We start from the raw sequence: 15,347 nt of genomic DNA, 5'->3' as shown, positions 1-15,347 counted from the left end.
TCCTTTCAACTGATTTGGCTGTAAGGCTGTTCAGTCCTCCTTTAGGATATTGCATGGGGGAAATACTTTTTGGACCTCCCACTTTTTCTTGGCCCCCTCTTGATAGATCTTTTTCAAACTTTCGAGTAAGGAGCGGAGTAGGCTTAACCTTTTTTGTGGAAAGTTTTGTTAAGATTTGTCAAACAACGGCAAAGTTATTAGCAAACCCAAAAAAATAATTTCCTACGGAAACCTCTGTCCTAACTATAACTACACAGTGGTAACTGTTTCGGTATTACATGATATATGTACTTGATGAGGTTAACATGTGGCATCACAGTGGCATTCGTTTGTGAATAATATGTGAGGCAATCCCTGTTTTGCTCCTTAACTCATTGCTTGAAGGATTGGAAGAAGATGACTTTACTGTCACTGGAAAGCATGTGGCATTAAGAATTGAAAGATCAGATTATGATATTGAGGTAGATGGTTTACACAGAGCTGAAGAGGGGTCCAATCAATCAATCAATCAGGTCACTTATAAAACACGCTACACATCCGTTAGGGTCTCGAGGTGGGGGGGGTGATTAATGCTGCTACTGATCGACGAGCCAGGTCTTGAGGAGTCTTCTGAAGGCCAGTAGGTCTTGGGTCTGCCGTAGGTTGATGGGGAGGGTGTGTTCCAGTTCTTGGCAGCGAGGTGGGAGAAGGATCTGCCGCCGGCTGATCTTCTTCTGATGCGGGGGATTGTGGTGAGGGTGAGGTCGGCGGATCGGAGCTGGCGGGTGGGGGTGTAGAAGCAGAGTCGTCTGTTGAGGTATGCTGGACCGGTGTTGTGGAGAGATTTTTGTGCGTGGATGAGGAGCTTGAAGGTTATCCTCTTGTTGACGGGGAGCCAGTGCAGGTCTCTCAGGTGAGGCGTGATGTGGCTTCGGCGGGGGATGTCAAGGATCAGATGTGCAGAGGCGCCCTGGAGGCGTTGCAGCTGACCCAGGAGCTTGGCCGGAGTTCCTGCGTAGAGGGCGTTTCCGTAGTCCAGCCTGCTGGTGACGAGGGCCTGTGTGACCATTCTTCTTGTTTCGTTAGGGATCCACTTGAAGATCTTGCGGAGCATTCGGAGGATGTTGAAACAGGAGGATGAGACGGCGTTGACCTGTTTAGTCATGGAGAGGTTGTAGTCGAGGATGACCCCTAGGTTGCATGCGTGGTCAGTGGGTGTCGGGGCTGTTCCCAGTGTAGTCGGCCACCAGGAGTCGTCCCAGGCTGAGTGGGTGGAGCCGAGGATGAGGACCTTCGTCTTGTCTGAGTTCAGTTTCAGCCGGCTGTTCCTCATCCATTCGGCGACGGCCTTCATTCCTTCATGGAGGTTGGTTTTTGCAATGTGGGGGTCCTTGGTGAGGGAGAGGATCAGCTGGGTGTCATCAGCGTAGGAGATGATGTTAAGGTCGTGCTGTCGGGCGACGTGTGCGAGGGGTGTCATGTAGATGTTGAACAGTGATGGGCTGAGGGATGAGCCCTGGGGTACACCGCAGGTTATCTCGGTGGCATTGGAGCGGAAGGGTGGGAGACGTACACTCTGAGTTCTGCCAGAGAGGAAGGATGTGGTCAAATCCAGAGACTTCTCTTGGATACCGGCGTCGTGTAGGCGTGTTCCTAGAGTATGGTGGCAGACCGCGTCGAAGGCGGCTGATAGGTTGTTTCTCCGTTGTCTAGTAGGGACCTGATGTCGTCGGTGGCGGCAATGAGGGGGGTTTCGGTGCTGCAGTTGCTGCGAAATCCGGACTGGGAAGAGTCCAGGATGTTGTTCTTGAGGTCCGCCTTGCGTTTCTTGAGTAAGGCGTTGATCTCTGCGTGCTTTCAGCTTTCCGGGAAGGTAGCTGTCTCGAAGGAGATGTTAATTACTTTCTGGAGATGGGGTGTGATGGCTGTGCTGGCTTTGATGTAGATGTGGTGAGGGCATGGGTCTAATGGTGATCCAGAGGGGATAGTGTTCATGATCTCGCTGGTGTCCTCGTCGTTGGTGTTGGTCCAGGAGAGCAGGCGGTTGGTGCAGGTGGTGGTCGCAGGGCGGGTGGATGTCGGGCGGTTGTAGAGTTGAAGCTGTCGGGGATGTCAGCGATCTTGCGGTGGAAGAAGGTGGCTATTGAGTCGCACAGATCTTGTGAAGGCGGGTTGTCGTTGGTGTTGGGGCCGTTGGTTGGAGAGTTCCTTCACAATGTTGAAGAGCTCTTTGCTGTTGTGTGCGATGTTATTTAGGCGGTCTTTGAATGAGGCTCTCTTGGCGGTTCTGATGAGTTGATGATGTCTGCGGGTGGCATTATTGTGGGCTTTGTAGCTGTCCGGTGATCGTTCACGGAGCCAGTTCTTCTCCAGTTTCTGGCATGTTCGTTTGGAGGCCTGGAGGTCCTCGGTGAACCAGGTGGCTTTCTTGCTTGTGTGGGTTTTGGAGGGTGTCTTGAGCGGCGCCAGGGTGTTGGCGCAGTCGTCGATCCACTGTCTGAGGTTGTGGGCGGAGGGGTCAATGGGGTCGGCGGGTGGGCTGGGCGAAGGTGCTGGTTAGCTGGTCTTTGGTGATTTTGCCCCAGCAGCGACGAGGCATCTGTTGGGTGCGGTGGTGCGTGGTGGGCTTCCTGAAGGTGAAATGGATGCAGCGGTGGTCGGTCCAGTGGGGTTCGATGGTGTGGTTGAAGTGGATGTGGGGGCTTGCAGAAAAGATGGGGTCCAGCGTGTGGCCGGCAGCGTGGGTGGGGGTTGTCACGAGCTGTCTGAGTCAGAGGTTGGCGAGGTTGTCGATCAGGGTGTTGAAGTTGGTGTCGTTGTTGTTCTCGCGGTGGAAGTTAAGGTCCCCGAGGAGGATGTAGTCCATGGAGGCGAGGGCGTGTGTGCTGACGAAGTCGACGATGGAGTCGCTGAACTGTGGTCGTGGTCTGGGTGGTCTGTAGACGAGGGTTCCTCTGAGGGTGGTGTTGGGGTCGGTGTGGATCTGGAAGTGCAGGTGTTTCCACAGTGCTGAGGGTGTCGTCGGAGTTGGTCGAGACTCTAAGGGTGTTCTTGTGGACGATGGCGGCTCCTCCTCCTACTCCGTTGGTGTGGTCTCTGCGGGTGATCTTGTAGCCTTCCGGGATGGCTATGGCGATGTCGGGTGCTGAGGCGGTGTTCATCCAGGTCTCTGTCAGGAAGGCGACGTCTGGGAGGCTGAGTCGAGGAAGTCCCAGAGTTTGACGGCGTGTTCGCGGGCGGAGCGGGTGTTGAGGAGGATGCATTCGAGGTGGTTGGGTTCCTTGGTTGGCGGTTTGGCTGACCGGATGCTGGTGAAGCTGCAGTGAATACGTTTTGTTGGGCGTTAACTCCCAGCATTGTTTTTGTCGCGCTGAAGAGGTACAAGACCTGGGATTAAGCTAACCTTAATTTGCTTAATATTTTGTACTAACTGTTGCCCTGGTCGGTGGGCAATACCCCCAAACCCACTAATGCAAAATCAGTAGGAGGAAATACGATAATCAGTAGGTAATTTTGTATACAATATTAAATAAATACATTTCTTATACATTGTGTTGCATCCATAGTAGTATGTTGTAATAGGATATAAGAGTGAGAAATAGATCTGGTGTACAGGCCTCAATAAGAGTATAGGCGATCCCACAATCGGTCACCTCAGGGAATGTTATAGTGGGAGAGTAGTATATTGGTGTGTCGTAAGTTGCCCTTCATGGTGATCGCTGTTCAAAGTGAGGAAAGAGTTGCTGTGGTCCCAAATAGCTTCAAGTCATCCATCTTAGTCAATAGTTTGCGTGACTGACCATAGGATCCTACACTCTTATTGATTCAGACAACAATGTAATTTATTGGGACTGCACCCATACCTAAGATCAACTTTCAGGAGAATGCCGTATGAATTTAGGCTGGTGTGACAAATCGGGGCGAGACACGTGTTGGCTGATCTATTTCTCAATCTTATACCTATTAGAATAAACTACTACAGATGCAATGCAGATTATCACTAAGAAATATATTTCATAAATATTATGAAAAATTACCTACTGATTGCTTTTACTGTTTGTTTTCGTCGACATAGTGAGCACCGTTGAAGAACTGAGTTAAATCTCAGCAAAGACGTTGAGATGTTGTGGCTGGCTGAGCTGAAATTTTTCCAAATGTCATTTGCAGAAACCCCGTTGTAAGGGATTACAGAAGTGATATACTTGGTGAGCTTATTAAAGATTAGCATTTTAAAAAAGATGCAAGGGGGCAGACTAGAAGTGGAGGATAGTTTAGCTAAGGATATTTTTGGTTAGGGGATGATTATCATTGCTTTTAAGTCAAGTGTGGGCGCAAGTAAGTGGAACAAGTTGAAAGTGTAGAAAAGGTGGTTGAGTTCTAGAGGAAAGAGGGTTTCATTGATGCCAATGAGGAACATCTTCAGAAAGGGTTATTAATGTAAAAAAGAGGAGTCACCCATGAGAATATAGATGGCCATGGAAAAGAGTGGCAAGGGGAGTGCTTAAAAGGTGGATGAGGAGGGGGGCAAGATTCTGTTTACTAGGCGGGAGTAGATTCTGGTAGGTAAGTGGATATCTGAGTTACTAGTCATGTCTGTGTACTGTATGATGGTTTGCAAAGGAAGCTGGTTTGCAAACCAGGGGAGAGGGAGGCCTCAGTGGTGATGTAAGCTATGGCTGAATTCCTATACGTTTTATCGATCGACCACTTAGGCAGATTTCTGAGAGGAATCCTGAGCTTACCCTTGGTGGCTTGGGATAAAGCAGTCATACTACCCCTCGAAAATGCTTTTTTTTCATGTGAACACAGATACCAGCACAACATGAAAGTCAAGAAAGAAATCAAATTAAATTACTACACCAATTTAGTTCAAAAGAAAACAATTTAAATATTTACATGAACCCAGGATGAGGTAAATCTGATGTAGACATCAAAAGATATTACAAATAAATTTTGCAATTAATGCAGTCAGCGAAACTATTAAAACGCACATCAGTGCTTAGGAACTGCTGTAGATAAATGATCATCAGAGGGCATCAGTGCATTTGATGCTACCACTGAAACTAAGCATTGCCCCACTAAGAATAGTTGAAAAAAGTTTTCCCCCTTTTTTCTTTTTTTCAATTATCCGGTTTTATTATTTTATCATATAGGCATACAATGCAACCACTATATTGAAAAGGATATGACCATTACAGTGTACATTTGCACAATCCTAATCCATTGTGTATGTCATAATACCACGCATCCACAAACCTTACAATATTTATGTGGCCATCCTCCTGCTTCTTAAATGGGTTCTTCCATCATAGTGCACGAGTACGTGGCTTTCCACCATTCTAATTTAGGGGCCGTGTTGGGGATATCCAGTAGCGGGAAATGTTTCTTTTTCAACTGTAGTACCAATTCAGACCATGATGCACTTACACCTAACCCAACCTAGGTCTTTCAGGAAACCTAAAAGGGCCTATATGCGAAGAACGTTCACAAGGTATATCTTTTTTTTCAGAGAGAGTACTTTGGGGGAGTATTTTGCTATCATAGGACAACTCCAAACCATATGGAATAATTTGCTACCAGTGGCATTTGAGTGGGAGCAAGATGGTGAAGGGATCTTGCCAGCATGCTATAATTTTATGTGGATAAAGTAACTAACGTAGATAATTTGGCTGTATGAGGTGAAGTCCAGGGTAAATTACTAGTTTGCATGAAGTCATTTTCACGTCTCTCCCCTCAGTCTTCTAAAAGGACCATCCAGCCCATTTTTAGGTCGAGCATTTGAGACCTCTTGTATACTTTAGTATACCTCTTGCTTACTTGAATATGTGGACACGAGTCGGACGCGCGCTTTTTCACTGTCAGATTTGTCCTTGTGAGCGAGCGTTTACTGCTGGCTGTTTGCTGTGAATGTGTGCGAGCACTTTCGCTTTCGGTTATGTCCTTTCCTTGTCCCGTAGCTGTTAAAACACTCTGCCCCTGGCCCACATCAACCACATCGTTTTAGTAATCGCTGCTGTTGCTCCAGAAGTACTTCAAAGACCCTCTTCTGTATTTGGGCATTCTTCCCCGTGGTTACCGACTCTTGTTTCTTCTAGCCAACACTGTTAGTCGCTCGTTACAGTTGGATCTCTTCGTCAGGAGTGTAATTTATTGACAAAAGCCGGGCGCGCAAGCAGCAGTAACGACGGCGACATCTTGTTTTCTTTTTGCTTTTGCAGGCTTTGCGATCTGCGTGTTTTGTGCGCGATGTTTCCCAGGTCTTCACAGCACTTTATTCTTTCATAATGTGTTTACTTTCCGAGTTTGGAGAGAAAGGGATAAAGGTTGTGCAGATTGGAGGGTACATGCTGATGAGACGTGGGGGTTGGCGAAAGAAAGAGGGGCATGTTGATGTGAGCGGCAGGACATACCAATGAGACAGGAAGGTAGCGTGCATTCGAGGGGTGGCGGTCGGGGGCAGTCCAGGCTCCTGTAACCTCTGCTGCCCCTTATCCCTGCATTACCCAAGCCCAGCCTCGCCTCCTCCGTCAGCTTCACGGCCGGCCGGTCGCAGCGCTTCACAGCACTTTATTATTTGCCAATGTTTTACTTTCTGAGCACAGCCAGTCGCGGGGCTTCACAGCACTTTATTATTTGCTAATGTTTTTACTTTCTGAGCACAGCCGGTCGCGGGGCTTCACAGCACTTTATTATTTAATAATGTTTTTAATGTCCGAGCACGGCCGGTTGTAGCGCCTCACGGCACTTTATAGAAATTATGTTTTTACTTTCGGAGCCCGGCTGGTCGCGGGGCTTCACAGCACTTTAATCTTCGATGATGTGTTACTCTCCGAGATTTAGGGTCGGCCGTTCTAGCCGTTAAACCACGTCTAGGGGCCCTGCGCTGCAGGGGCCCGCGTTACCTCCCATCCCCGATGACTTCAAGCTGTGGAAATCGAAGTATGGAGATGAGGGGAGAAAGGTCGTGCAGATTGGAGGGTACATGCTGTTGAGACTTGGGGGTTGGTTGCCGAAAGAAAGAGGGGCATGTTGGTGTGAGAGGCAGCACATACCGATGAGACAGGGAGGTAGCGTGCATTCGAGGGGTGGCGGTCGGCGGCAGTCCAGGCTCCTGTAACTTCTGCTGTCCCTTATCCCTGTATTACCCAAGCCCAGCCTCGCCTCCTCCGCCAGCTTCACGGCCGGCCGGTCGCAGCGCTTCACAGCACTTTATTATTTGCCAATGTTTTTACTTTCCGGGCACGGCCGGTCGAAGGGCTTCATAGCACTTTATTATTTGATAATGTTTTTACTTAGAGGAGTCGAGCGAAATGCTGTGCATGGGCCACTTTTTCAATCTCCTCATACTTGGGCCGGCTCCTCAGACGTTGCTCCGGGCCCCAGCTGCACGAAAAACCTCTTGTGTGCCTGCGCAAGTAGCCGCTCTTCCTCACACTTTTCAGGTTACTGCTGCTGCACTATAACTCCAGGGAGCACGCCAGCGGCATGCTGCCGATCCTCGCTGCCCCCCTGCTACCACATTGCCGGGGTCTTTAATGGTGCACCCGTGTATGCCCCGAACGAGGCTAACTGAGGGCACCTTGGCCACACCACTGCAGCGGTTCGTAGTCCTTGAAAGCATTTGCCTCGAGGTAAATTGCAAACGTGAAGCACTCTTCAAAATTTCACCACGCAGCACGCTGTTTATTTGCAGTCTGCACCCATTATTGTGTTCCACTGTGCTTGTGCAAATTATCAAAGCAGTGCTTTCTTTTAGCTACATTCCGATTTTGAAACACAACGGGCACTTTATTTTCAGGCCACATTTACGGGTGCTTTTTGTCGTACATGTTTTGTGTTTAGCGAACTATTCATTTATTTATACCCTTTAAGATTTATTGCTCAATGTTTCTCATTTTTGTACTGGAATGAGGGGGAAATTACTTAATTGGCGTTAGTTCAACCCCGATGCGGAGCGGCAGGGCTGTTTCAGCTGCCTCCCTACTGCTGCTCATTCCTCCTTATCTGTGCTTTTATGACTGTCTCGCCAGTGTGCATCTCTGCTCCATGCACTTTCCCCACGTAACGGGCCTGACATGCTGTCCTGCTCCTCTGTATTCTTTCTGCTGTGCCACACTTTTCACACACAACAGCTATTTTCTCACATGAGCACCTGCCGAGCGGTGCTTCTTTACTGTGTTAGGTTGCTTCTTTCCATAAATGAGCTCCCTGCCGAGATTCATTGCTGCCTCTGCTACTTCACCCTCCTTCAGTGGGCCATTAAACTTCACATGTAACGTTACCAGGGCCGTGTCATAAACCCAGCACACTAGCAGATCAACACTTTGTATTTAGATTACTGTGCACTTTGTATGTTTGGGTTCTAATCCTATTTCAAGAAACCTAGTTTGCATTTTTAAACATTTGAAATGTTGCTGAAGATTTATTCATTAAATCTGCATTCGCCACCTAAATTATGTTTAAAAAGTTATTTCTTTTCAAAGTCATGGGCAGGGGATGGTTCAGCATCACTCAGCGCCACCCCAGCATCACTCAGCACCACTCAGCACCACCACAGCATCACTCAGCGCCACCCCAGCATCACACAGCGCCACCCCAGCATCACACAGCGCCACCCCAGCATCACACAGCGCCACCCCAGCATCACACAGCGCCACCCCAGCATCACACAGCGCCACCACAGCACCACTCAGCGCCACCACAGCACCACTCAGTGCCACCCCAGCATCACTCAGCACCACCACAGCACCACCACAGCACCACCACAGCACTACTAAGCATTTCCACAGCATCACTCAGCAGCACCACAGCATCACTCAGCGCAACCCCAGGTTATAGGTGTCACATTTGCGAAAGTTATAACTATTGGCATTGTAAATCACAAAGCTATTAATTTAGCTATTTTCAAAACCAACACATAAATAAAAGAATTGTCATTTACAAGACCAATAGATCAAACTTTCCTAATGCGAGACCTATTGCATTGCAAATGCTTGTTCTTTGATAGCCATTACCAAATCAGACACATTAATAAGGGGAGATTGATATATGCATGAGATGTCACCCTTTCCCCAGTGGCCAAGCTTACTTTAGCCTGTAGTGAACTCTATTCTGGAAGGTCAGTCAAGGAGGCCTGGTGAGAGGCTGGCACATGTCAGAGCAGCAAATATTTATGGAATTAAACCTCATGTAGGACACATTCAGATTGTTGGGTTTGTAATGACTTAATTTGATTGCCTTGACAGATGTCTCCCTGTTTAGAAATGTGTGAAATTCCAATAAGCTCCATCCTCTTAAAACCAGAGAATCATGTGCTGTGAAAGAGCCAAGTGCTGTACCAGTGTAGTTTCAAGAGTGGTTCTTTTCTCCCATATTATCCAATGTAGTGCAGATGGCCAACATAGAATGGTCACTCTGGGTACTTCTGGGAGAGTTATTGTTATATTGTAATTGTACATTAAGCCCAAGTTATCGTTACTGCCAATAATGTATATCTCAATCTGTAATATGTGGTCATCGCACCTGCCAGGGAGCCAGTCATTCAAAACCAGGATTTGTGAGGCCCAGTAATAGAACGGGAGGTTTGACATACTCAGGCCATCATCATATATGGTTTGCGTATATTTGTCTATGGTGATACACAGGGCCCGATTTTTGCCCAAAAAGGAATGGACCGTAGCCTGCAACACAGTACACCAAGCTTGAGGGATCATCACTAAAATGTTTTGTCGAATATGTTAATTATCATGCCACCATGTAGCAGCATACTTCTTTAGCACTTCGAGACCCTCACGGGTGATTTGCCACGCTTCATAAATGTTTGATTGATTTAAATTGTTGGTGGGACCAGCATTTTGAAAAGCGCTACCCTCCCCAGAATGTTTAGCGACCATCCTTTCACATCTTTCTGTGTCTTGTTAAGTAACAGGGATACATTCAGGCTCCAGGTGGGATCAGGCTGCAAGGTAATATGTATGCCATGGTATTTAAAACTGAGTTTGCAGATGGAGGATTGCATCTTGGTCGTCTCTCTACCTCCCCTGATTGGGACTAGAGATGACTTGTTCCCACTGATCTATAGGTATCCCCTACAGGTCGACCATAATAATCATTAGGGGACCCATGCCGATCCTCAAATAAGAGTACTTATTTGGCATCAAGTGCGATGCTATCTTCCACCTCTTTCCACTCCCTGGAACCCTCACACCTTGGTTTCACACCTGGCCCAAGTCACCAGAGGCTTGATCGCCAGGGCGAAGAGAAGCAGAAAGAAGGGTAGCCTTGTCCAGTCCCTCTACCGATCAGAAGAGTAGGTTATAGGATGCTAATGACTAACTTGGGGCTCGGCGTAAAGTACATTAACAAAGGATATAAGGCATGGTCTGAATTTCATGCATGCCAACTCTAAAAAGGAAGGACCAAGTTAAGGCTGTTGCATGCCTTCTAAAAATGTATGAATTTAAGGGCACTGGAATGCTAGAGAGTGCAGGCCAGTGCGAGGGCACTGTGGCCCACATGCATCAATATCCGATTTTGCGATTCCTAATTTGCGATTTTTACCGAATCGCAAATAAGGAATCTCAAAACGGGATGCATGATTGCAAGTGCATAATATTTGTGATTCGGTAAAAATCACATTTTTTACCGAATCGCAAATATTATGCGAATTCCAATTTGCGATTTCGCAATTCCCATTGATTCCTATGGGCCAAAAGGCCAATAGGAATCAATGGGAATTGCGAATTCGCAAATTGGAATTCGCAAAATGTTAATGCATTCCATGGGTGCAGGGGAGGGGTCCAAAGGACCCCCCCCTGCACCCCTGAAATTTATTTTTAAATGGATGTTTCACACACACATGCCCTAAGGACATGTGTGTCTGTAACATGACAGTGTTTAAAATGCTAATTTGAGCATTTTAAACCTTTTTCACAAATTACCACGAGGTTCACCCTCATGGTAATTTGCCCCCCCTAAATGCGAATTCGCTATTTTAAAATTAATCATGCATTGCTTTTAAGGAATCGCAAATTTGCGATTCTTTAAGAGCAATCGCATTTTTGGAAATCGCTAACAATAGCGATTTTTCCAAAAATGCTTGATGCATACTAAAAAGGTATTTAGGAATCGCAAACGGACGATTTTACTGAATCGCACCGTTTGCGATTCCTAAACAGCTTGACGCATGTGGCCCTGTGTGGCCACAGTGCTGAGTACTGCAATGGGGGGAAAAGGTACATTGGCCCAAATGGATAATCGAGAAGATCACCCTCACCAGCCTCCCAGCTTGGACTGCAGCAGTCGTCTTTGCCCCTGTGGTTATGATGGAAATTGGGTATTCAGAGGAGCAATGCTCCAGCAGGCACCCTGGTTTAAGTATCACTACAGTTGTTGCCAAGTGTAGTTCAGGCAGCAATGCCCCTCTTTCTGTTGCCTCTAGGACATTTTCAGCAAGTTTGGAGTGAGTATTAATCTGAGTTAAATATAGTATCCGAGCAGCAAGATTTCAAGTTGTCTGCAAGAAACATTTAGCTTTAGAAAGAGTAACTTTTGATTGTTTTCCTGCAGCACACGCTTCATCTTGAGGAACCCTCTGGCCTTTGCTCCCATCAGACACATCTCAACGGCAGTGGCATTTGGGCTGATGATACCAGTTTCCTTCAGTCTCTTTCCTCAAATTGGGAAGGTAAGCCGTAATCCTTATTGGCAGCGAAAACAATGCTGATTAAACAGTGGCCGGGCCCTGCTTATTTTATTCTGAATTCTCTACTTTGCTAAGGCTGTAGAGCCCAATGAAGCCTTTTTTGTCTATTTGTGCTCACTGTGTGACACACAGATGTAAACTTCTCAATCAGTGCTGGTGTTCTTGAAGTGTCTGCGGGTGGAATTGTCTATTGATTGAAAGGACTATACTAGTGTTTTTTTCTCTTCTTCCTGCTCTACTGTTCTGCAGTGGATCCAATGCCTGTTGCTAGTGGTTGCTCTGAAGTAAATCTTGCTTCTCCATTTCAGATCCGGCGAGAGAACCTGGAGCCCAGTATTGTCGCCTCAACAAAGGAGCAGGAGTTATACTATAGCCGGGGACTCTGAGGATCACTATGATGCTTGTTGGCCTGCAGCTGCACACAAGGTTGGCCCCTGCAGATGGTGCAGGGCAAATGCACATCAGAATGATGCCTCCAGTGCAATATTCTAGGACAACTGACTGTTGAAGAACACTGTCCCCATTACAGTTTGCGTACCTTCTGAAATACTGGATGCTAGGCAGGAATTAACTAGTGGATATTATGTTGATCAAGGCACATGATGTCTCTAGCCAGTGTATTTGCAGAGCCATCAAATAACGTGGTATCACTTTATGGTGAGATGATGATGTTGACCAGAATAAGGACTACTTGAGTTAACACGCTATCAGTGTTATTCATTTGGTGGAAATGGGCACTTCCATGAACTGTCTTGAAACCAGCAGACTTAAAATAAAGCTCCTTAAAACTGTAATTTTCTAATTATATGATATGCAATTGTTGATAAACTGAAAAGGCATTTACTATCTTTATCATCCTGATAATGTAGAGGTAAAACCCTTTTACAGAGTGTGAAGTTCCCACCACTTGAACAGGGGCACGAGGAGTATGTCCCCTTAACAGAATCCCATGTATGGAAATGCACTTTTAAAAGTTCATTGCAGGTGGCCCCTTAAACAGAAGATCATGGGAGGGATGTTATCATGAAATGCCTCTTTTTGTAAGATCACCACCAAGTATTTAGACTAATCCAGCTGATTTTTCGACTTAGAGTGCACTGAGGCCTGCTAACCAGACCTCCGAGCCAGTGCCTGGACCCTAAAGTGTATGTCAAATTGACAATATCCATATGTAAGTCCCTAGTAAATGGTGCCTTAGTACCCAGGGCTTGCAGCACTGATTGTGCCACCTTGGATGTCCCCGAAGTAAAACAAGTCCTCCAGTCCACTACTGCAGACCGATCGAGCAGTCATGCACTGCTAGCCTGACTTTGCCATTGAAAGCAATTGCAAAACCACCACTTTCCCTAGACTTGTGTCTCCCCTCTGACAGGCCTACCAAGCCCTAAATACAGGGTGCAGCATATGACTCTGGCAGGACATGCACTTTACATGTCCTGTCTGTAAAATACGCAAAACAACAGTTTTTACTGTGGAAAGACGTGGCCACCTTGTCGGCGAGTACAGGCTTACACGCTGACCCCCTCAGCAGTGCTAACTCGTCAACAATGCAACCAAAGTGAGCACTCCAAGGTATCAAACAACTCGTTAAATTAAGCCCGACTTGTATTTCGTAATTAATGTAACTTGTTGCAGGATGCAGCTTCAGCAAAGCTACCCCTTTGTTGCCTTTAAAACTACTGTGCCTTCCTGGGCAGACATGGAGCCTGCTCCATGTCCTCCTGGAGAGACATGCTAACGATTTTCAGGAAGGAGAACAATGAGGAATTTCAGGCCTGGGAGGTGTCACCTACCTTCTGCTGGAAGCCACTTGGGCATTAGCCCCAAAAGGCAGGCTTCAAAGTTGATGCCACATTTGCGGGCAGATGTGTAGTACTTGCAGGAATGGCTGCCCAATTGTTCAGATAGACAGTCTGCCCTGGGAGGCAGAGAGTGTAAACTAGTTGCCAAACCATGGGATAGGGGTCTTGCCATCTTGGAAGTTGGCGGAAATGTGCTTCCTGGGGTAGCCAAATGCCACACTCCACAGAAAGCGGTCATCAGGAAGAAAGGAACCTGGTAGCTCATTGGCAACCAACCACATCCTGGCCCAAAGGCACTTTCCAAGCATAAAGAAGTCACCTCGACTGACTCGGAAGAAGGACCCAAGAAGGACTGCCCTGCTGCACTGAGGGACCAGCAAAAATAGGATACTGACGAGGACTGCACATGGTGACTAGCGAAGAGAGGGACTGTGCATGCCGTGTCCTGCTCAGGGACAAGCTGTCTCCAGAGCACAATCAAGCCAAGAGAACTCAGTGTCAGCTGACTGGCCTGTTCACAGCACAGGGATACAACAGCTGAAGAAGCCAGCTGGGGCAGGTTTGTAGCCCAAAGTCGTCAAGCTGCTACCACTGCTGCCGTGCAGCACAGAGGACCAAGACCCAAAGCACAGAGTTGCACCAGAGTTCGCTGAGCCTGGGCGTGCAGTTGCTGGGATCCTCAGATGGAAAGTTTTGACCCAGGAAGGATTGGCCTGTGATCGCGAAAATGGGCAACTTTTAGACCATTGGCAACTGGACTTTAACCATACCAGAGAGGACTTTGTGGGACATCGGTCCTGCAACCAGGACCCCCTCACCATCTTCGTAGGCAGAGGAATCCCTGTAGGCGGACCCTGTCAACTGCATTTCATCCGCAGCATCCTTGGACCATCTTCAGTATCTTTTATCCCTTGCTTGCATCAGGATTATATTGTAGGAATCCATTGCAACACGGATAAAGTACCTGTAACCACTGAAAGACTGCTTCTTCTGTGATGTTATTTGGTTCTTGAGGACCTTGCTGGTCCCCATGACTAGCTCAGTGCCGGAATTGGTTGCCCTAAGTACTTCTAACTGACCGCATTAACATTTAGAAACTTTTTTTTAAGGAAACCCTAGGTAAGTGTCCAATTTGTTGACTTTGCCAAGGCTTGTTCGTGGTTGAGTGAAATTGCATTAATTTATTATTGCTTGCAAAATCTATATTTCCAGAACCCTCTAGTGGATTGTTTTGTTCTAGTGTGGAAAATCTTATAAAATACAGGCACAATTTATAAATTGGTGTTAGATTTCTTGAGTGTTGTGTCAATTTCTTCTTCGATTTTTTTGTTGCTGTTTAAATTCTTAACACATTTTCCTCTGTGTAAACCTTGCTGCTCAGTGCCACTGCTACCCAGGGTTGAACTCAGGGTTTTATAGACTAAATCTACAGGACCTAAAAAGGTTGGTAAGTATTAAACAATGTAATACACCCCATCTCCTCACTTGGTGGCATCAGTGGGATCCAACTTTTTTATTTAGCAGTACCTTACAGTTGTTGAATTAAAAACCTTAGAATCCGCATAGGTACACACCTTGAAAATAAGTCCTTGCTCCCAAAAAGTATTTTTCTGAGGATATTATTCACCTTCAGAGTACGGTCTCCAAAGAATTGTAAAAACTTTGCCAAGGAGTGGAGATGAGTTTGAAAAGGTTTAGTAAAGTTTCCTTCAAGTTCAAATAGAGGAGGAAAAAGCTTCCACAGGTTTTTGAACAAAGCCAAGGAGACACCTTTCGACAAAGGAAACATGGAGCTCGACCTGGCAAATCTGTACTCCTACAAGAGGAATGATCTTATTGCATTTTGTGCAGAAAGGAAATCA

At 46.8% G+C, this 15,347-nt stretch overlaps 1 protein-coding gene across 1 annotated transcript in view; it reads left to right on the top strand.

Annotated features, from left to right (window-relative positions):
- Positions 1-14,772, top strand: part of SFXN4 (sideroflexin 4) — a 138,745-nt gene extending 123,973 nt beyond the window's left edge. The window contains exons 13-14 of the mRNA XM_086922928.1: positions 11,548-11,665; positions 11,992-14,772. Of these exons, the coding sequence (XP_086779054.1) occupies positions 11,548-11,665; positions 11,992-12,069 (196 nt within the window). The 3' untranslated portion in view covers positions 12,070-14,772. The remainder of the gene's footprint in view (positions 1-11,547; positions 11,666-11,991) is intronic.
- Positions 14,773-15,347: the final 575 nt, after the last annotated feature.

This window comes from Lissotriton vulgaris, chromosome 5 (genome assembly GCF_964263255.1).
Source record: "Lissotriton vulgaris chromosome 5, aLisVul1.2, whole genome shotgun sequence".
Lineage (NCBI taxonomy): Eukaryota > Metazoa > Chordata > Amphibia > Caudata > Salamandridae > Lissotriton > Lissotriton vulgaris.
The sequence above is the reverse complement of the archived record's forward strand: the minus strand, read 5'-3'. Positions and strand labels throughout refer to the sequence as shown.